The sequence below is a fragment of the Centroberyx gerrardi genome, chromosome 4, assembly GCF_048128805.1.
Source record: "Centroberyx gerrardi isolate f3 chromosome 4, fCenGer3.hap1.cur.20231027, whole genome shotgun sequence".
In the NCBI taxonomy this organism is placed as follows: domain Eukaryota; kingdom Metazoa; phylum Chordata; class Actinopteri; order Beryciformes; family Berycidae; genus Centroberyx; species Centroberyx gerrardi.
The window spans coordinates 17,268,595-17,292,059 of NC_136000.1; the positions used below are offsets into that span (position 1 = coordinate 17,268,595).

General features: G+C 42.7%; 1 protein-coding gene across 2 annotated transcripts; it reads left to right on the forward strand.

Annotated features, from left to right (window-relative positions):
- Positions 1-58: 58 nt before the first annotated feature.
- On the forward strand, positions 59-23,129 carry sema3e (sema domain, immunoglobulin domain (Ig), short basic domain, secreted, (semaphorin) 3E). 2 transcript variants are annotated; one of them, XM_071927260.2, is made up of 17 exons: positions 59-812; positions 11,682-11,842; positions 12,300-12,359; positions 12,598-12,717; positions 14,998-15,091; positions 15,369-15,485; positions 16,430-16,572; positions 16,678-16,792; positions 17,205-17,274; positions 17,360-17,504; positions 17,845-18,070; positions 18,481-18,572; positions 19,001-19,042; positions 19,295-19,461; positions 19,882-19,952; positions 20,406-20,539; positions 20,956-23,129. In XM_071927260.2, the coding sequence occupies exons 1-17, from the start codon at positions 689-691 to the stop codon at positions 21,466-21,468; spliced, it is 2,394 nt and encodes a 797-aa protein (XP_071783361.2). In that variant the 5' UTR covers positions 59-688; the 3' UTR covers positions 21,469-23,129. The 2 variants fall into 2 exon arrangements, with proteins under 2 accessions (XP_071783361.2, XP_071783362.2); XM_071927261.2 differs by having other exon boundaries at positions 19,885-19,952.
- Positions 23,130-23,465: the final 336 nt, after the last annotated feature.

The following is a 23,465-nucleotide window of genomic DNA, read 5'->3' on the forward strand; positions in this document are numbered from 1 at the left end:
CTGAAGATACAGTACAGCAGCCCCGGCTCTGCCTGCCTGCCTGCCTGCCTGCCTGCCTGCCTGCTGGGACAGAGAGACGCATAGAGCTTTTACACATCAGCAGCTGTCAGCTTCCCACACCTTGGTGGGACTCTGCTCATAGATTTGCTTTTTTTCCCCCTGCTTCTTCTTCTTCTTCTTTTATCAGACCAGAGAGAGTGGATCTGAGCTTTAGAGAGGCACAGCCGGACATACAGACAAACAGACAGACGGACTGACATATGGACGGAGATCAGCAGTGGGCACTGCGGCGTGAATGTAGCAACTGGACTTCTCTTCTCCCTGGTTACTAAGACCAGAGAAGGATAATAGCCAGAGCCCTATCCTGTCCACCGAGGCAGTGGGTGGATGCAGCTTTCAGCAGACTTCTATAGGGGAAAGCAGAGACTGTATAGAAGCTACAGAGACATCTCTAGTTTTCCACAGTGTGGTGATCATCAGAAAGTGGATTGCTATCTCTAAGTAGACTCCTGTTGGATGGTTATACCTGAAGCTCTCTGTTTTTTTTAAAAGATTGATCACAGGGACTTGCTAATAATAGAACGGTAGACTCTTCCTCTTTTCATAGACTTTTTTTTTGCTGGCACACATTGAATGGACTTGCCACTTACAGGCTGACTGCGTGCATGAGCGTGGAGTGTGTGTCTCGATGAGGATGGCAAAGTGCATAAGGACTGGAGTGTATCTGACACTGATGCTGCTGTATTTTGCTCTGCGGAGCACAGCACACACACCCCACAGCATCTACCCTAGGATACGGCTCTCCCACAAAGGTAAGCAATGTGTGTGTGTGTGTGTGTGTGTGCATATTTCTTTTCTTTGTAATCTAGTTTGGCAAAATATTGTTCTTAAACAATGCACTGATTCAAATTCTCTGCTGCACCAATAAAAAGGCAAAAAAAAGCGTTTAGTTGATACAGCACAATGTTCAGAACTGTCCAGACTAGTCAATGCAACCTTACCCAGAGCCTTCATGGTAGATTGAGAACAAGACAGGTGTAACAGTGCAAACACATTTTTTCACACTTACTGTTACATGCTTTAATAGACCTCTACTCTCAACACATGGCTGTTATTCACTGTGGCATTCTCCACATTCCTGGTGAAATTAGCCAACTGAAAATTAAGTAAACAATGCATATTTGGTTTTATGTCCGAATCCCAAAAGTGCAGGGCAAACCCAACCACAGAAAACCACGCCAAACACCACCAAGCATGAGACTGGATACATATTTTTTTTTCTTATCTACATTGTGTTTTTCAGAATACATGTAGAATTTGTAAATGTAAGCAAGACACCAATAAATGCTCCAAAAAAGAAAACATAATGGAACTTAAGTCATTAATTAGGGGAAAAGGGGTCAGTCTCTGGTATTTCATCCTCTGTGAGTAAAGCAAGCCGCAGGTTGTCTCTACCCTCTAATGGGATTGTTATTGATTGTTATCTAAGATTTATGTTTTAGCCAGTGGAGAAAAAGTCACCAGGAGTGCTGCTCTAAGAGGGGTGAACCTCTACTATGACTCTGTCAAGTGCATACTTTTCTCACTGACTGTTGTGGATTGATGTTCGAGGAGCCTGTGGTCTTCTCCTGGCTGTTGATTCTAGTTTGTTTTGGTCCCTTGGCCATGGTGGCTGAGAATCCACAATGTGGCTTTCTGTACTGGTGGAGCGATAGAGAGGGGTGTCTGGACATGGGAATGGATGTAGTTATGTGTCTGAGAGAGAAAGAGTGTATGTGTGTGGGAGTGTGTGATATGGATATGTATGCACTGGTATGCGGAGTGATTGTTTACTATGTATCGCTTAGAGAACAATGAGGGTTTTCTCTTTGTAGATAAAAAACTTGAGTAAATAATAAACATTCTTTTTTCTCACTGTTTCTTTGATCTCTATAGCAACAGAAAGTGATGATTCCACATAAGCCTGTTAGTCACAGTCGAATATAGGTGTGGAATTTGGACGGTCAATAAATCATAAATACGGTGCTGTGAGTTGGTTGTGAGAGTGGGCTACTCTGTAATAAGTTACATCTGTGAAGAGGACTTGCTGCACTGTTTAAACACTATTTATCTGTGTTATGTGCCTTATGTTTTATTTCCACTCCCATTTGTATTGTACATTATGACAGCCTAAAGAAAAACAAAAAAATAAAAAATGAAATCATCCAGTTAGACACAGTTTTCCGATGGAAACCACTGAGGGAAAGCAGATATTAACTGAAGTACACAATGAACTACAGTATGAACACAGGCGAGATGAAGAGGGTGAGAGAACAAGGAGAAAAAAGAAAGAGGGAGTTTTGGCTAAATGTTAAGTTTGTATGTCAACAGAGTGAGCAGAACTGTGCTGATGTGCTTAGTCATAAATGCCACATCAATATCTGTAATACCTGTGACTTTCATATCACCCAATTAATTAGCCGCCTGAGGGGAGAGCTGCTATTATGATTGACACTCCACCTCTCCCCTCCCTCTCTCTCTCTCTTTCTCTCTCCCTCTCTCTCTCTTCGCTGATACATGTTCTGGCTAGTACAGAGCGCTATGAAGAGCTGCAGTTGGATCCTATCATTATGGAATGAAAAACATCTAAGCCTTAATATATGCCTCATGGCCTTTGCCAGTGAATTTTACACACACCCATAAGCTCACACAAACCCATTTTGACATGCACACACACACACACACACACACGGAATAGTGTGAATTCTTTGCACGCCGATGCCTTGGACGCAGTTCAGGGAGATGGAGAGGGATGTGGTTTTTAACTATTCACCCTTAGGACCAAGAAAATATTACCATAACATCTGGTATAAAAACAGGGCGGAAGAGCTCATATAATTTCAGTTTGATTCTCTTCTTGAGAAAAGAGAGTGATAATGATAAGTAATAATGAATAACGCCACTACTGTAAGATATTTTCAACCCAGATGGCCAGATGCTATAGTGTGGGATCAATAGAAATCTGCCTCCTTTTCAATAAAATCTATTCTCAGATTAACTTTCTTCTGGCTTCTGGGAATGAATTCCTTTGGGCACATTATCACATGTTTCAAGAACAACGTTCCTACCATGAAGTATGGATCTCTCCGCGCTTTGATGTTAGAAACACTTCATACATGGCTTGAAATTATTATTATCTCTCTCTTTCATCTATTCCCCATCTTCTCCTCTGCACTTCTGGACCAGTGAAGATTTTTCCAAACACATTTGATAGACTTTCATCCCAAGCATTTTTTTCAATTGCCGATACTCTCAATTAACTCATGTTCCAAAAGGTTGTTACCTAAATCTCACTGAGTATTAAGTTACAATCACAGATTGTCTGCTGTCTTTAGAGCATAACTGACCTTAAGCCTTGGCTGCAGAGCCTCCAAAGACCTTAAACACAAGTTATAAGACGGTAATACACCTCAATTGCTTGGACTTTTGGCCAATCAAAATCCTTAATCCCTGTGGGATTAACTGTAGAAATGCCCAGCAGTGAAATGCACTCAACATAGAACTGAAATTAGAATATATGTTTCGTACTATTGGCCATAAAATTTGGATCTGGGCCGTCTTGATCTAGCTCTAAGGCTTTTGGCAACGGCTTCATTCCGGGTTCCAAATCCACGGAGTGAAATGAGCTCCTCCTAAGGACAAACATCCATTCTGTTGCTAATGAACCTCTTGCACAGCGAGCATGTGTCAAAGTCACGGTGGGCTGCAGGTAGGTGGCCCGGCATAGACGTATTTCCCTTCCTCCACAGCACTGTCCTAACACTTGGCTGAGCAATGGAACTGCAGAGAGTGTGATAAAGTAGTTTCAAAATAATGATGACCTATTCAGACCAAAGTCACTTCCAAAAACTTTTGACTTTTGCATAATTTTAAGATGCTACAAACTGTAAATCAGTCCTGTTTGCAATTGCTTTAGGCTTAAACATGATTTTGAGTTTGCATTGGACACAGTCGCTCATCATACCGCTGTGTCAAATGTGGCAGTGGTTTCTATAGCTCCCCAGTCTTGAAACAACAGGCAATGAATCAGATTCATGCATTCCTGGTTTAGTGAGCTTAGAACTGTCACCACACCCACATAATAGATACCTGTTGAGGACTGCTCTAGTATCATGCACTTAGAGAAACTATCATCTATTTAAGAAGATACAGAAAAAAAAGCAGAATAGAAGTATTCAAGGATCTAAGGGAGAACAACAGTGGTTACTGCTGCTTCTGTTTGCAATGAAAAGCATTCCTTTGGCTGAGAAAAATGAACAATGTGATGGAAAAATCTTCAAAATGTCAACTAAAATTCTGAGAAATAACACGAGTTGCCAGGTTTTATGGCAGACAAGCTAATCTCTTCTTAAAACATGTCTGAGTTTGGTAAAAATGTGTGTGAGAGTAGCTGTGGTAAATACTGTACATGGCGTGGCTACCATAAAACTTGAGCATTTCACAATAATTAAGTTAACCAGGCATTCCCACAGCATTTCTGCCAAAGACGTGTTTATTTAAAAGTCATAATCATTTAGTAACATATATAAATATTTTTCTTCAGCAGGTCTGTGTGATATTCCAAGGTGAATAAAGCTATCCAGTGATGTCAGGGTGTTTTGACAGGGTTAACATCATACACGTTGGCTTATATAAATAAACGCATGTCATTTCCCTGTTTTAGCCCAACATTTACCGCTCAGAAAATTCAAACAAAAGATGCTAAAAGCACTCAGGAGCTGTGTTTCTGCCGTGTTCATTTTGGTATACGCCTCACACGCACTGTATCTTGAGAAAGTAGGAGAGCACACACAGCTGGTGCTAATACATTGGCTTATTGTAACAGATGTTGGAACTTCTATAGACATTTTCGTCTTTCTACAGCAGCTTAATTCTGAAATTTGGGCGGTGGGAGCTGGGGTTGGGGGTGATGTTTCAGCGACTTTTCAATCAAACATTCTGCTGTACAGAATGTTTCAGAGCGGTGGGAGGGGTTGACTTACAACGGTTGAATGGCGGCATTCACAGGTATGTTAGACTTAATGCGATTTAAATGCATCCCATTAAAATATATTATCTCCAATATTGCTGTTTGTGCATGTGTGTGTGTGTGTGTGTGTGTGTGTGTGTGTGTGTGTGTGTGTGTGTGTGCGTGTGCGTGCGTGGGTGCGCGCGCATGTGTCAACACAGTGAACTCAGGTAGCAATTACTGATGTATGGAACCCCCCTCTGAGCTGTAATTTTAAACCTTCCTCTCCAGACAAGAAAAGGCCTCTCTCTATATACTTTGCTACCTTTAAATGATGTAGCTGTAGGTGATGAGATGGGGAATACCAGTGTGGCATAAAGTCCTGCCTGCCTGAAATGAGAGGGGATTTTCTTTTTCCTATTTAAAGCTAATGTGCGAAGTGAAGAGTCATATTAACTCTGTTCCGCCTACATGTGCGGAGACCTGTAATTAACATTTAGCACTTAGGATCTCAGTCATGGGGCGATGACACGCACCTTATATCCTATATGGACTTATATAGAGTAAATCATCCCTCTTAGGTCAGCAAAGGGTAAAGGATATTTCCCTTACGTCCCCTCTCTCTCTCTCTCTCTCTCTCTCTCTCTCTCTCTCTCTTTCATTTCGTATGTGTGAGTCGCTGCCTACTTTTCTCTCCCATTGTGAAACGTGTGTGCTCTCCGGTTCGTTAATGAGATGTCCAGAGGGGAAGGCAGCTGGTGAAACTCTAATATCCTCTCTGACCTTTTCTCTGTGAAGGGACCAGGGAGAGGAGATGAGTTAAGTTCGTGACACGGGAAAGCGAGAGAAAGCACAGAAATTACTCGGTTTTCCGGCGTCTTCGGAGAGAATGCTATAATGATATTAGAGAAAGAAATGAGAAGAAGAAGAGAGAGAGTGGGGTGAGCACTTCAAGACACAGAGATGCCAAGCAGCTATTGTTTATTGTAGCTTGGCAGTAAAAAAGCAGTGCATCTACCAGACAGATCTGTGTCAGATTGCCAGCCTTTATCTCTCCATGCCAACCTGTGGGAGAGAGAGGACCGCTCTCTGGAATATGGTTACTCCATACACACTAAATCATCAAACCCAGCATTGAAAATCATTGTTTCAACTTACAGTCACGAGTAATATAGTGGTCTTGGTTACAAGCACAATGCACGTTAAACATGAGAATAAACTTTGGTTTCGGTTTTCGACTTGTTCTGGCATTTAAGGATTCGATCAAGCTGTTTTTTTTTGCTGTGTCAATATCGCTCTAGATATGTCACTCGAGTTTCTCAGTCGTTACAGTAATCTTTTCCAAATCAAGTAAATTATAAACTGTCAAAGTGTAAAAGTCATGTCAAATGAAGCTGTATGAAAATTAGTTTCTTAGTCATTCAAGCCACTTAGTACCATCTTGAGTCAGTTCCACTTGTTCTTTGCCTTGTTTACTTCCATGAATATATCATGTTATTCTTCAATTTACGACGCAGTTAGGAAGCATTTAATGTTTAAGCAACATTAAAGCAATTAAATCACTTGATATTGTTTATAGTGTATGGGGATCTTGACGAGTATGGAAGATGCAAGCTTACTGTGCATCAGAAACAAATTCATCTGAGCTCCAAGGCCTTGTGGTTGAGGCTCTGGAACAGATGGGGACGGAGCTTGATTAAATGTCAGTCAAATACAACACAATCCGTTTAGAAAGTGCATTAATAGATTACATATGTCTGTGCTTACGTACCTGTAGTGCTTGATGAAGAAGCATATGTCTGTTCAGGCCAATCATAACATCTACTGTCAGTTGTTAATGCTACTCTCCTGATTTATGCCACCGACTAGATTACAGAATTACACTTCATCTTTATTACTGAGAAACACACTTCAGACTCTCTCTTTCTCTCTCTCTCTCTCTCTCTCTCCTCCGACACTCCATGTGGCTTTCATTTTGCTCAGTGACATCATTCCCTCACACAGGGGGATACGGGAACACAAGGCCGTACCGATAATGGCATAACACCCCAGCCCTCCAGCTCCTGGCCCCACCCCCGGGGGCTCCTCAGTCTCGCTCAGGCCTCGGCAGCACAAGCGGAACAGACTCGCTCCTTATTCTTATCCCCTTTACCCCAACCCACTTCAGTATTTCTCTTTGTTTCTTTTACAGCACACAAGTCCCATTACTCAGTAAGTTAAACTACGTCTCTGGACAAAGGAGACTGCCTGCCACAGGCACAATGTCTGACATGAAACGTGTAGTTAGTATTGGCAACAGATCAAATTATGATAGCAAAATTTAATTTGTGTTTTTAAGTTTCCTGAGTAACTTTTTTATGACCTCCTGTGTGCATTTATCTTGGGTTTCTTTGACTAAACATGAATATTTTCCTCCCCATTGCTCAGAGACCTACAATCAAAAGTAGGTTTCTACACATGCACACACACACGTGCGTGCACACACACACACACACACACACACACACACACACACACACACACACACACACATACACAGTGCTCTCCCTGGTGCACGAAAACCGTGTTTCCCTTCTTGGATAAAGAGGAGATCAGGAAGTTTATTTTGATTTCAGTTCAGCAAATCTTCCCAGGCATCACTCAGCAGTCTGCAGACAGCCGATGAAAGTGTCTGTCTTGAGGGAGTCCTTTTTCTCGCTCTTTTCCATTTGAAGTGGGAGCACAGTAGGGCCGTGTGTCTCCCTGGCTCGTTTGCTGTTGGAGAAACACCCTCCTCCTCCTCTCAGCTCCTTAGCTGACGGCAAAGCACTCACTGGCTGCAGATGGGGAGAACGACTTGGAGGGAAGAGAGAGAAGGGAAAGAAGAAGTGTGGAAATCCCCTCTTTCCGTCAGTCTGAGGTGGCCGAACAGTCACTGCAACTGTCTGTAACTGGTTCACATAATGACAGAGCAGAAACCTTTTTTTACCGGCACTGTGTGATCTGAAACACCTCGGTGTGTCAGTGTAATCACAGGATCAGCTAATTGCTGTTTATGACTACATTGTAATCATTTATAATTAGCTGATCAATCATCATCTTTGATTATGAACATGATTATTATCATCCTCGTCACCCATTATTCCCATTTATGTGGACTTTTATTTGTTTACTGGTTAGGAGGCGCTCTCTTTCTTTCTGTCATTCTTTCTTTCTTTCTTTCTTTCTTTCACTGTAGTATCGTCGCAACTGCTTCCATGTAAACAAGCGGTGTCTGTGTGTGTGTGTGTGTGTGTGTGTGTGTGTGTGTGTGTGTGTGTGTGTGCGTGCGTGCGTGTGTGTGTGCTTGTCTATGCATCTCTGTGTGTGTATGTTTCCATATGAATCAGTTGCCACTCTTCATTATTACTGAAGACAAGTGAAAAGTGGATGGAAACAGGGTTTGGCTGATGCACTGTTTACTCCATCGCTCTCAATAGCCATTTCAGTCTGTCATCTGAATAAGAGCTAGCAGATTTGGCTCCGCATAAAGAAGGAGCTGATTGTTTCAAAGCCACCCTAACACCTCTAGAAAGGTGGAAAGGAATGTTAGGAGGGTGCTGTCCTTGATCCAAACGCAGGTTGAGAGAGAGCGAGAGAGAGAAAGAGAGAGAGAGAGAGAGAGAGAGCTCTAAGTACGTGGATTAGATAATTACAGGAAACATCGTCTAAGCCCTGGCAGAACACCACTGCCATATCCCCTCAGTCGCTGCCACCTAACCACCAGAGATCTAATGCTACTCAAACAAACAGTCAGCCTGTCTCTACCATAGATATCTTAATAGCTGCAAAATAAACACAGTCACTCTCTCCTCTATGGAGATTTAATAGCATTTTAAACAAACAGAACCTTCCACAGGGTATATGGCGTTGCTATGAGCGATCTGCAAAAATGGGATAAACACTCTCTGTCTCTATCTTGGAGATCAAGTATCTCTAAAAACATACAGATGCTAGAAAAACAAATCACAGCATTGCCCCCTGGAAGCAGCATTTGGAGAAGACTTGGCATTATTTGGGGCAGCTAAAAGCTTGGCATAGTATTACAAGGGAGTTTTGCCTGAGGAGACAGTAGGCGGGTAGGTGATGGTAGCCAGTGTTTTCCCCTCTTCCTCTAAGGGGAATCTGCTGGTGAGGAGTATCGACGGTCTAATTTGGGTATGGGAGTAGAATGAATGAAGAGAATCCTGCAGGCCTGTACTGTACTGATATTACATCTTAGACTCCTCTGGCTGCATCTGTCCGAGGTTTCAGGAGGTCTGCTAACACACACCAGATCCCCCTTTCTTCTTTCAAGGACACCCAGTCATGAGCTCCTGGACCCAAAGGTTTTTTAGGCCGGTCCGACCCCCTGGAAGTGCAACACTCTGGGGCTTCAGCACTTAGCTTGAGTCCTTCACCCTGTGGCCTGCGCTCCAGCAGCTCACCGACAGGCAGGTATAGGGGACCAGCCTGTCAGGTCCAATCAGACTGTGTGTGTGTGTGTGTGTACCCACATGTGTGTGTCTGTGTATCTGTGTGTCTATACGTGCAGCCAAGCATGTTTGTATAGAATCTGAGCAAAAAATGCAATACATGTCTTTATCAATCTATGTTTGTTTCCGTTTGTGTTTATATATATCCATATGTATTTGTCACAGTCCGTTGCTTTCTCTTTAAACCAGGCAGTAAAACCACTTTAAGTTAGACTGACAGGGAGTGACAGTTGATCTCAAATCAGTTTGTGCTGTGTTTAATTAATACAGACAAGATTGTCAATGGGAAAGCTGAGCCATGCTCTCTGCCTTAGGGCAACGTCAACCGACGCCTGATAAAGAGAATGGTTCCGTTTCCCGTCTGATGAAAGCGCTTCCTCCTGGGTACAGAGGCCACAGACTGGACTGTGTAGATCAAATGCCTCCCCCATTATCACAGCATCTTTCCCAGGACTCATATCCCACTTCTTTCCAATCCTCCTTGTAGGAAAGGCTTTGGGAAGTTTCTAGTGCTGGGAGTGCCTTCATGCTTGAGCGATGTCCAGGGTTGGAGGTAGTCCTTGTTAGTGCCTGGGAGGCCTGTTTGTACTACACTGTTACTTCAGAATTTATTATTGTCTTCCAGCAAATCTTTGAGGAAACAAAATCATCATTATTGCCTGTTTGTTATTTTTTAGTTCCACTTGAAATGCATACTCTTGTCATTCTCATTCTGTCATTTTTTCCTGTATGAGTTCCTTGTGTTTCCCCGGGTTTCCCTGTGTACATATTTGTGAACTTTCAGCGATGATGAAAAAAAGATGTGATGTATGAGCGAGCCAACAACACATAGAAGCTCGGCTGAACTGAGTGAGAAGAGGAATAGATGGCACAGCGATGGAGAGGCGAGATGGAGAGATAACCCTGTTGTTGCTCTCTGTCGTCCTCTGGGGAAGCTATGAATCAGAAACACATGTTGCAATGTGCCCTTGGCCACGGGAGCAGTTGGGACTCAGGAGCAGGTTACTGGAGCAGTTGGAAATCCCTTGAGCCGAGGGGGAACTGATCGAATTTGATATTGTTAGGCTGTATAGTCTGCAGGGCAACCTACTCTCAGACCCTACCCTATAAGAAAGCAAATACACATCTATCTATCTATCTATCTATCTATCTATCTATATAATGTTTTCGGTGTGAGAGCAATTAGTGTCCCCATTCTGTAAAATATGTAGGGGAGAGTGGGGTAAGATGAGCCGGTGGGTAAGTTGACACAGCCCCTGTATCTAGGCAACTGTACACATTTTTGTCATGTGATGATACATTTAGGAAGTACCCTTCATTTTGCTCTGGCTATGATAGATATAGATATAGCCATATATTTAAATATAGATGACTCCCCATTCAAAGAGATAGGAGTCTTGTCTTGTTTGTCACAAAATTGCTGCCCAAGGGGTGTTACCAAGGTGGCGCCCGACTGACTTCCTTGCCGAGAGGACATCTTAAAGCAATATTCCATTTAGTTTCAACATGGGGGTTATTTGGCACTTGACCACCATGAAAACCAGAATATGAACTACTCACCAAGATCGGATGCAGCTGGACGAGTTTGCAGCATTCAGATTTTTACCTCACATTAATTTGAATAAGGCCGCAAAAATAGCTCGAAAGCTTACATTTAACACATTCGTGAACATATTCAACAACAGATCCCTCTACTTTTTTCAGCTGACTGTTGGTCCAACATTTTAGAAGATAATTTCGCCTAATAGCATTTTCATTGACAGAAGAGAACATAGCGGAGGGATACCATTTAGGAGAAATAGTTCCTGTCTGGAAGACCGGATGTACTTTTATTTTTAAATACAAATTTTAGTGTAAACTGAGAATAAAAATGCAAAATGACGACGGACCCAGGACTGCTTTATTGTCTTAAAAGCGGGACATGTTGAATCTGTTCACCAACGTGTTTTTGTGACCTCATTCAAATGCTACAAATGCTACAAATTTGTCCCAGCTGCATCCGATCTTGGTGAGTAGTTGATATGGTTTTCATGGCGGTCAAGTACCAAATAACCCCCATGTTAAAAGTAAGTGGAATAGTAAGTAAAAATTGGCTCATCTTACCACACTCTCCCTATAAACCCATGGTCATGCTGACTTTTATTGTGTCTTTATAGTCTTTTGTCTTAATCTATCTATCTGTGTGTGTGATATGTGCGCAGAGCTATGGCAGCTGAACAGGACCTGGGTGTTCCAGGGGCACGGGGCCTCGCTCCAGCCCCAGACCATGCTGCTGGACGAGGGCCACGAGAGGCTTTATGTGGGGGCCAAGAACACCCTGTACTCCCTCAGCCTGGACCGGGTTAACACACACCACAGAGAGGTAGGCCTGTCAGGGTGTGAGGCATATTGAACTCCTACACCCATGGGGCAATAGGTTAGCCAAACAGTGTGTGTGTGTGTGTGTGTGTGTGTGGGTGTGTGTATGTGTGTGTATGTGTGTGTGTGTGTACACATACAGAGCATATGACAGTGTGTGCATACTAACTGCAGTATAAAACAGTGTATGTTTTTTTTCATTTTGACTGAATTATTGAATAAAACATTGAAACAGTGGCAGAATAACCATATGAAAGTATCTGTAATATCGTAATGCGACCAAATGTAGACAGTATTATCATATTACAATCATATTATTATCACATTGAGGCAGTATAGATAATGATTGGCTGATCAAAGATTCTACTACTGTCTAATACTATTGTTTCAATTACTACTACTATTTCAATTAAAACCAAACAGAAGTATTGTAAATTTGAGTGCAACTGTTCTCTCTGCAGATCCACTGGGCCAGTACTGAGTCTCAGATAGAGGAGTGTCTAATGAAGGGCAGGGAGAAGGTAAGAGACACTCATACTGTGCATATATATATTCTATATTCTGTCACCACTAAAACATATCTATTGATTAGAATATCTCATAGTGCTCATTAACCTTTGTTCAACCTATTGAAGTATTGATGTTATGGATGATGCAGTAAAAACCTGGCCTTTTCCCTATACACCATTTTCTCTCCCTGCCTGCCTCCACCCAACACCATCCCCCCTCTCTGCTTCATCCCTCTATCTCTCCCCACAGCCGGAGTGTGCGAACTACATCAAGGTCTTGCAGCAGTACAACCAGACCCACTTGTTGGCCTGCGGGACAGGAGCCTTTAACCCTGTCTGTACACTGGTCAGGGTGGGACACACAGGGCAGGTGAGTCCCAAGGACAGACCGACTTATTAAAGATGTAGAGAGCTGAGTGCAAGAACCAAGATTTTAAGTGGTAATCCACACATTCCTTTTTTGTTTTGTTTTGTTTTGTTTTGTTGGCGACATCTTTGGTGATAAGTGATCACTGCTGTGGTATTTTCCCTAGTGATCATTTCACAATCAAACAGTGTGGCGAGTACCGTCATATGTTTTCTCTTGGATTTTCTGTTGATGAAGTTTGAGTTTCTAGAGGTGCCACTGTTTTCTTGGTCTGTTCATGGTCCATGGTGGTTATTGCTTATCATACTATCTACCAAGTTCTTCTTTTGTTTATACCAAATACTTATTCCAAACAAACCGCTGTTGCTGCTGCCCGAAACGTAAAACACATCACCCCCTTGTGTGCCAGGGGATTTCTCCTTGCAAAGACCTAGTAGCAAAACAAACATTTATTTATATGAAAATGTTGCAGATTATATCTTTATACTGTCAGCCAAGTTTCAGATGTTTCTATTCCACTGTACACTGTTCTCTCTGCAGATGGTCCCATGTAGCTGAGACGTTTCTCAACACTTTGGCTTTGTAATGTTTTAGCTGGGACTTAAAAGTTTCTACAACTGCTTACCCAGCTAGAACACTTGAGCTGTTAAACACTTAGCACATCCTACTGTAGATTAATTTATCCTCTGAGAGACGTGGAGCAATGTGTATCTTAGAGAGGAGGAGATGAGAAAGACAGAGAGAGAGGGAGAGAGAGAGAGAGAGAGAGAGAGAGAGTTGGGTTTGTGTTTCCTTCGGAGGGAGAGGGAGAATGTTTGTTTGGGACAGGGTTTGTTTTTATATGATTCACTGTCTGAGCATTACAACAACACTCTGGACTGGAAAAGCTAACACCACTACTGCCCCAGTAGTGGTGTTACCCACCTCTGAATGAATAGATAACAGGACCAGAGGCTCTACTTTCTGTAGGAGGGACTTTGAGGACAGAGAAGAATAATGTTCCTGCTCCATACTGTGGGTCAATATCAGGTGTGTGTGTGTGGGCGGGTGGATAGGAGTGTGCATGCAAGCTAGCGTGCCATACTTGTGTGTGTGCATGTGTAAATGTGCATGAGTGTGAAAGGCATCCCCCAGATGTTTACACTGAACAGCTCTCTAGGTGTGTGTATCTGTGGTGTATCTAGAGAGAGGGGAGAGGGGAGAAAGGTTTCCACCCTGCATTCCAACACCCTGGTCCAGTGGGTCAGGTCAGTCACACCTTCCAAACAGGAACCACGCTCAACCATCGCTCATATCAATGGAATTTTTATAGCTGCAAACTTAAACTCAACAAAACTGGACTCAGCTATAGCTGGCGGAGTTATGTGTATGTAGCCTCTCTTTGACTGATGGGTTGCTTCCCCTAAATTTCATATGCGGTATATGAGATTACATGTAGTCTAGACTTACTATTAAGCCTGATTGAGCAATATGTTCTTACCATAAAGTGTTATAGAATGCAATTGTCGCCATGTATCAAGGCGAACAATGCATAACAAATCAAATATTTATGCACCACAGGCTGACAGGTTTTAATATAAAAAGTCCCGTTTTTGTACTAACTGAATCAATCTATGAAATGACCCTCACATTTCAGAGTATGTACAATAACATTGATTCGACCTATTTTACAAATCCCGTTTGGTTTTGATAGGTCGCAGACATGTGATGGATGAGTTTTAAGCAGCAACTGACTTCTGTTACAGTCGTCCACTGGGCTGCAGGCACGGCACAGTGGGGTTCCATGGCTACTCATAAATCAATATAAGACATCCCCTCTGATCTGCCAGTGACAGTCATAAACACTGCGGTGGCCCAGAAAGGATGATCTGCGGTTCTATAGGGAGTTCAGATGTGTGTGTGTGTGTGTGTGTGTGTGTGTGTGTGTGTGTGCCACCTGCTGTGCGGGGCAGCCAGATCAGACGAGTGGAAGCAGTGAACTCTGTAAGATATAAGAGCAGAGCAAAGCTGGCTATACACATTCAGACAACAGTCCTTCATTTGGTCATCCATCACTCCGTGTCTCATCTATCTTCCTTCTTCGTTCTCATTCATCACTTTCCGATCCCTTTTCTCTCCCAGTCACCTCTGTCTCTCAGACATCCCCACCCCTCCTCTCTCTCTCTCTCTCTCTCTCTCTCACCATCCTCGCATCACCTCCTGGAGTTTGTCTGTGTGTTTGAGTGTGTGTGTGTGTGTGTGTGTGCTTGTGTTGTCTGTATTCTAACAGTGTGGTGTCCTCAGGACAGGCTGTTCGTTCTGGAAGAGGAGAGTATTGAGAGTGGGAGAGGACGCTGCCCCTACGACCCCAACAGCTCCTGCACCTCCACGCTCTCCAGTAAGACACTGTAGTGCTCATCAACTCACCATCAGCAGAGTTGTTCATTTTCAAACCACCAGTTGTGACTTTGCATTACATGTTTTCATTTTAGTTGAATGAAAACATTTGGAGCAATCTCACATTGAAGAGATTTTTGAACAATACTGCCATCTTGTGGGCTTTTTTTACATGTCAGTATTTGTAATCAGAATGGATCGCAGTATAATAGCATATTACTATTAATTATGCCTATTGTTCGTTTGATTGTGTGTGTGTGTGTGTGTGTGTGCATTAGGAGGAGAGCTGTATATCGGCCTGTACACAGACTACTGGGAGAATGATGGAGCTTTGTGTCGACTTAACAACCAGACCTACACACGCACTGAGAGAGACGACAGACAGCAGCTCAATGGTTGGTGTACCTTACAGGAAAATGATTATCTCTTCCCTGACAACCAGCGATGGGTGCAAATAAATATATCTCGTTACAAATTACAAATATTCAAAAATAGATTTCGATAAATTAGAAGCAAAGATTACAAGACTTAATATTAAATTAAAAGCATGTTTAATTTGTATTTTCAAAATACAGAAAATACTTTGTAAAATGTTATTTGACTGTGTATTAACAGGAACATAATTCTCTCAGTCTGTCTCAAAACTTGGAAAACAAAGCAACCAAGATTGTTACTAATTCAGGTGAAATATTATTATTTATAGTATAAGACCTTGTTTTCTAGGTTGGATTGATTCTCCACAAGCTTGGTAACTCTGATTTTAAATCACATGGTTAAAGGGAAACAGATGGTACTGGTGAGGATGTAGATATGCCTTCCACTACTGATTCTGTTTGAGGTCTTATGTGCCTGTGCTATTAGTTTATTTTTTAATCATCAACAATTCTCCTCACACTACTGTGCTATTTAAGTAACCCTAAAAAGGGAAATAGGATTTATATGTTGTTATTGTTAAAAAATAAAAATATGATCTTTTCCAATATTGTTCTTATAAATAGCTTGGTAGAGATTACATTTTTTTACTCAGACATGCCTAATATGAAATACACAATATAGTATGCATAATCAGTATATAATGGACATAGTGTTTGCACCAGTAGCTCATCAGATCATTGCACTCATCCTGAAGCACAGTTCACTATGAGGCAGTTTGCAGGGCAGAACTAACATCTGGTGATTTGTACAATGCTTGTGATAGCAATACAATCCTAAATAGTCATAATATCTGATTAGCTCTGATGGTATGCCTGGTATGTCACAGCTATCTGTGTTGTAATTCATTTGACTTTCTGTTATGAAACATTCACTCCAGACATTTTGACACACATTCTTTCTGCAGAACCTAAATTTGTTGGGTCAGCAGTTATTCCTGATAACGATGACAGGGACGATGATAAGGTTTACTTCTTCTTCACTGAGCGAGAGATGGATCCTGAAGGGGCGAACAAGGCTGTCTACACCCGTGTTGGGCGAGTCTGTGCGGTGAGAATGCAAATATAACTCCTTTTCACATCAGCCAAAACTATATTATGCCAAAGCCAAGCTACTGAGTACCATCAAACGCCATATGTCCCTCTTGTCTCTCAGAATGACCAAGGAGGACAGAGAATGTTGGTGAACAGATGGAGCTCCTTCCTGAAAACTCGTCTTATCTGCTCTGTGGCCGGGCCCAATGGCATTGATACACACTTTGATGAGCTCGGTAGGGATATATCTGTTTTTGCATGTCTTGAGATGACTGAATATTGATATTTGTATCTTATGCTTGCCAGCAGGATAAGCATCTACGTCGAGATCCCTCTAGATCTGCTGATATCACAAGTGGCTATAGGATTTTTATTAGGTCCTTGTTGAACTGTGCTTGTCTGACTTGCCTACAGTAGTAACTTTTATAGGAAGGCAAAGAGGAAATTCCAGCAAGTTTCAGCTCGTGGCCTTCAGGGTTTGTGGTCAAAGAAAAACACACGTTACATTATTTACTGCTGGCAAGCATGTAACTAGTGCTAAGCTAGTTTTTACTTGCTCCCAATGCATAAATATACTATGAGACTGGTTATACTGGGAAATTTGTATGTGCTAAAAAGAAAAAAAGGATTTTACTTTTTGTGTTTTAGAGGATGTGTTTGTGCTCAAGAGTAAGGATGAGAAGAACCCAGAAATCTTTGGCCTCTTCAGCACAACAAGGTCAGTGGAGGATGAAATCTGCATCTCATCCTACAGACGCAATTTTGCTATACTATCAAATCACCATTGAAACTTTCCCTTGCAGCGCTGTGTTTAAAGGCTACGCTGTGTGTGTCTATCACATGGATGACATCAGAGCAGCCTTCAATGGTCCCTTCGCCTACCGGGAAAGACCTGAGCATCACTGGACACCCTACGAGGACAGGGTCCCCTATCCTCGGCCTGGATCTGTGAGTCTCACAAGTCTGAGTAAAGTAATATTTATAGAATTTAATTCCCCGATGCACCGGCATTATGCATTCACAGCACTCTCCATTTGTCTGTGTCCATGGCAGATGCCCTTTGAGAGGCAGAGTGTTGAGGCTATGTAGGACAGCGCTGGTGAATGTCAGCACTGTTGTAGCTACCTCAGCGGGTCACACGAGGACAGCCTGAGCCAGACTAAAACATGTCAGCTTTTTTTTCTACACTGCATATAGTACCAGTACAATATACAGCAGCTCCGTCCTCCTCCCCTCCCTTCCCCCTTTCTCCACTCTCACTCCTTCCACCCCTCCATCTCTTCGTCAGTGTGCCAGTAAAGTGAACGGCGGTGGCTTCTCCAGCTCCAAGGAGTTTCCTGATGAGGTTTTGCGGTTTGTGCGCTCCCATCCTGTGATGTATCGACCCGTCCTACCCCTGCACCGCAGACCTGTCCTGCTGCAGACAGAGCCGGGCCGGAGAAAGCTGACCCAGATTGCTGTGGACAGGGTCCAGGCCCAGGATGGACACTACCATGTCCTCTACATCGGCACTGGTATATACACAAGGAAGGATGAATATACATTGTGCTTAAACCAGTGCATAATGCCATGGTTGAGAACCTCAGCCTTATTGAAGTAACATGTTTGCTCTCTCTCTTAATCTTGAAGTTATATACATCAAAAGTGCAAGCATCTGGATGCAACAGTTGGATACATCCATCTCATTGTTTTTGTCACGTGTTGAAAAATAATGCATTAATTTGCATATACAGTTTTGAACCTGAAATAAAAAAGCAAAAAAAGTGAGTTTGTTGTGATATTGAATAGAATTTTGTGATTTTTTGTGCTTCATATGCCTATGCCATTTTGATGTCAAGGCAACTACATACAGTACTGTTAGCCTTCAACTGAGTAGGCACGGGGTGTAACATTCATGCCTAGTGTCTCTTCATTTCATTCCTAGATGACTCAGTGGTGTTGAAAGTGATCACCATCTACAACAAAGACACAGACACTGTGGAGGAGGTGCTGCTGGAAGAGCTGCAAGTATTCAAGGTAAATATTCTATTTTGACATCCAAAATGTTTGGAGCAATACAGATTTTGTAATTAAATAAGTTCCACATTTTACTGCATACAATGCATCTAATAGCCCATTATTGCTGCATTATTGCTCCATCACTAAGAGGAATTGTTTGGAAAATAAATTGATGCCCTTTTTGCTGTCAGGGAGCTCAAAGTAGCCTTTTGAGTGGTTTCAATATTTCAGTTCTATTTAGCTCAGCTACATTTGAAAAGTCTGTGGTGGCAGCTGCCATATTAATTACAGACAGATCCAGCATAGAAGCATGATGGGAGGTCTCTACGATGACAACCACTTTAATTCTATCTCAGCTCCCCACTGTCACTTCATTCTTGCATCATTTGTTCAGCCGTTGATTCAACTTTATTGTTGAAAGACAGTAAAATGTTACCTCTTCGTAGGTGCCAGCACCAATAACAGAGATCATAATATCAGCTAAAAGGGTAAGGAGGTTTTAGCATCTTAATCTCTACACTGTTGTTGATTAACTGCAATTCTGTTGTTTAGCCACAAGATGATAACATTGCAACACTGTGCTTTACTTTGTATTGACATAATTCAGATAGACTGTAGCCTACTTTTCCACTCGTGTCTTGTAGTCTAATTGGATGGAGTAAAGACAGAAGGGATAGACAAAAATAGATGAAATTTACATTTTGTCTTGACATCAACGGTCCATGCTGTTGGGTCCACAGCAACAGCTGTATGTGGGGTCGGAGGTGGGTGTGGCCCAGGTCAGACTGCATCAGTGTGACCTGTACGGCTCAGAGTGTGCTGACTGCTGTCTGGCCAGAGACCCTTACTGTGCCTGGGATGGCCTAACCTGCTCCAGATACTACCCTGCTGGAGTTTACACCAAGAGGTAACACCACACACACACACACACACACACACACACACACACACACACACACACACACCAACACCACCACCACCACCTCTACCACAGTATGAAAGCTGTGACATGTGGTCAATCTTTTCTCCCTGCAGACATGTGACATATCAGTTGTTACCACCTTTACCAGAGCAACTCTCTTCCATCATAGCATCATGCTCTGAATCTCACAATGCCTGTTTACCAATTCATTATCACAGGCACTGACAGACATGACAGCCAGGTGTTATGTAATGTCTATCAGTATTCACATGATCATTCTCTCTCTCTGTCTCTCTTTTTGCCCCTCCAACTTGCTTGCTTTCTCTCTCTCCTTTCACCCACCTCTCACCTTTCATCACATCTTCAAAATGATTCTTTCTTTACTTCCTTTGCTTCCTTTCTCAGCAGACGATTCAGGCGGCAGGATGTTCGCCATGGCAACGCCGTCCAGCTGTGCAATGGGCTGCAAATTAATGGTTAGTGTGTGTGATTTCTGTGTCAAATGTGTGTGTGTGTGCATGTGTTTGGTGTGTGTGGACATGCATGCACACGTGCATGTGTGTGTGTTTATTGGTGCGTTATTTGTCAATCAAATACTGTATGCAATCAGTGGTGAAAATGAGGTTGTGATTCAGAAATCCATCTGCACCTCCAATAAGGTGCTGGTGAACTTAATGAGTTGATGATTTTCTGCTCCAGCATAGCTTCTCATTATAAAAATGTAACCTCCTGATGTGCCATAGCAGTTGGCTGAGGTGAGAGGGGCCAATGTGCTTCTATTGTGGCAAGTGACGGGGCTAGAAGAGCAATCTACTGTATGTGTGTCATTTAATAAAGGGTCACAGGAGTTCACTGCTATCTCAAGCTTGGCACCACTATCTTTTGTGATGTGTGTGTGTGTGTGTGTGTGTCTGTATGTATGTGTGTAGAGGAGCAGTGGCACAGGGCTGAGGAGAGGCTGGTGTATGGGGTGGAGAGTAACAGCACTTTGCTGGAGTGCACCCCTCGATCGCTGCAGGCCAAGGTCCTCTGGTTCTTACAGAGAGCAGGAGAGAAACAAGAGGTGAGTTATAAGCACTGATGCATGCAAAAAATACAAACGCAAACATATTCTGTCACAATTTAACACATATTCCAAGCAGAAGATATACAATGCATTGAAAAATACAGAAGCAGCTGTATTGAGTGCGTTAATGAGGTACCACCATCCCTTCATCTATTCTTTATTAGTAAACCATTCTATCACACTTAAACAGAAAGGTTATACCACTGCAAACACAAACCTAAAATAGTGATATACTTTACAGTACCTTAAGTACATAAGTGGCGGTATTGAATGCATTACTCAAGCACCCACCTTCCTTCATTTATCCTTTATTAGTCCTGTATTTTTCATAACACTTCCTCTTTGTAGTGGAGTAAATGCAATGCGATGCAGCAGTCATCTAAATTGCTGCACTCCCTTTCTCCTCCATTTAGGTCCGAGGTGATGAGCGAGTGATCATGACCTCCCATGGGCTGCTGTTCTTGCGTGTGAGAAGCTCCGATGCCGGTGTGTACGTGTGCCAGACAGTGGAACACGGATATGTGCACGCGCTGCTACGCATCACTCTACACGTGCTCAGAGGGGAGAAGGTGGAGTCGATGACACACAAGGGGGAGAGGGCCGAGGACGGGGAGGAAGAGAAAGCTGCAGCAGCTCCCTGCCGCTCCTCCGCGGGGCCCCCGCCGGGCCCCAGCGTGGGCCCCAGGGCTCCAGGGCCCGCCTCAGTCCCAGGCCCGCACTCCAGGCTGTGGTACAAGGAGTTTCTCCAGTTGATTGGCTACGGGGACGCCCAGAGAGTAGAGGAGTACTGCGAGAGAGTGTGGTGCTCTGATAAAAAACGCAAAAAGACCAAGAGGAGGTACGCTCCTCCAGGGGGCGAGAAGAGAGGGAAAGGGCGGGGAGACGAGAACTCCCACCGAGCTCCCAGGCACACCCTGGACACCTGAGGAGAACTGAGACTGACTGCACACACACACACACACACACACACACACACCCACACACATACACAGTCTAAAGGTCAGACTCGCTCAGTGTTTGCACCATGTAAAAGGTTTTCACTATAACACAGAAACAACAATAGACAAATGTCTACCCAGCTACTACAGCTACTGTAGCTACATGTATCTCTCTTGATAGTTTGATTTGGCTGCTGGGCTCCCATGACAAAAAATTGGGTTTCCATTATTCTTAAATATGCTACAGTATGCCCTTCTGTGTGGACCCAGGTGTAAACCTATCATCTGGTGCAGACCGTGGGTAGATACTGTAAAATCAGGTATGTATTAGTGTCTCCTAGCATCTGTCAGAGCAGAGCAGAGCAGAGGCCCTTGGAGGAGTTGAACGACTGATTGAGCGACGCTGCCTCTGATCCGAAGAGACAGATTGTATATCGGCTCCTCTGGACTGACCCAGCCCAACCCAACCGCCAACACACACGCACACAGAGACTGCTTAGCCAAACCTCTGCAAGCTTAAAATCTTACTGTATGTGTTATGAGAAAAAAAACAATTATGTTAAAGGTAATGACCTTTTTATTTTCCTTTTTGGTACTATATTAACTTATTTTCTTGGTTTCTACTTTGAGTTCTGTAGTTGTTTAGATGTCATAAAGTAAACTGGAAATATAGTGTTGTATTGTTTTTGTATGGTGAAAAATGCTTTAAGCTTCATGATACTGCTACTTTAATAATAATGTGGTCAATTATGGCTGCAATACATACAGTATGACTTGCAATACCACTATTATGGATATTTGGAGGCATGTATTAATAATAATTAAGCCCTCACTGAAAATAATGAATATTTAAGCACTTGGTAAACAGTTACAGTAGATGAAAAGTGTTAATATCAGTGGATATTATATGCCTAGTGTCTGCATTCACATCTACAAGTGTGAACAAATGTACCAACAGTATTGTGTGTATTGTATATTGTATTTATCTGAAATTCAGGTTGGCCTGTGTGTAGACATCTGGTAACTGTAATTGTGTTTTCAAAAAGTCGTTTGTCTCTTTTGACTGCTTGATATTTTGCCTCTCACTCTCTCTCTCTTTCTCTCTCTCTCTCTCTCCACCCTCTTCATCTCCCCTTCCTCTTGTTTGTCTGTAATGATGCTGCAGATGGGGTTCATAATTACCACCGCAGACACCAATCTAGAACACCACATTTCTCTTTAAAAAAAAAAAAGGATGATAATGTTAGGGTGACCATCCAAGCATGTCATTGGCTAGACTGAGGAGTCGGCCTCATGAATATTCAATTAATCCTGAGATGACAGACAACATGGAACCATCTGATGCAAAAGTGAAATCCGTTGTAGTGATTGTGCTAATAATAGAGTCTGGAGGATTTGGACTTTTTCCATGTCTTTTCCATGTTGTGCCTTATTTATCTAATCGTTTTGTCACTTTATTGTTTTGACTTTGTTGTGTTTACCACATGCAAAATGTGATTGGCAGAGGATACTGAGCAGCTTGGTCTGTATTAAGACTTGATATCTCCACTCATAACTCTCCCTGAATACTCTCCAACTAAGAGTTCTGAATTAGATTGAAAATGTTGTGTCTCCTATAGCCCTTATAAATACCTGCCATTAAAAAAGATGGACCATCTTTCTCTGGTGTCACCTTTGTGATTCAGCCATCAATAACGTTGAGGCAGAGTCTGCGTGCATGGGCATGCACACACACACACACACACACATCCACGCACAATTCACATACACAGACACACACACCTACACACACACATGCACGCACTCTTGCACAAACCGAGACAAAGAGGTACAAAGAGCTGTAGAGAGCGCCTTGTGCAGTAGTCATTCAGTCAAAAACACACATAAAACTCAATGAATGCTTGAAAGATGTTTGTTTTATAATTCCATTATGCACCGCTATGATTCATCAGTGTGACAACTGACAATAACATTGAAAAAGTTGT

Coding starts and splice junctions, on each gene's coding strand:
- sema3e (XM_071927260.2), top strand. CDS start 689: ATGAGGATGGCAAAGTGCATAAGGACTGGAGTGTATCTGACACTGATG. Junction 19,462..19,881: donor GCTGGAGTTTACACCAAGAG/GTAACACCACAC, acceptor TTCCTTTCTCAG/CAGACGATTCAGGCGGCAGG. Junction 20,540..20,955: donor GAGCAGGAGAGAAACAAGAG/GTGAGTTATAAG, acceptor TCCTCCATTTAG/GTCCGAGGTGATGAGCGAGT.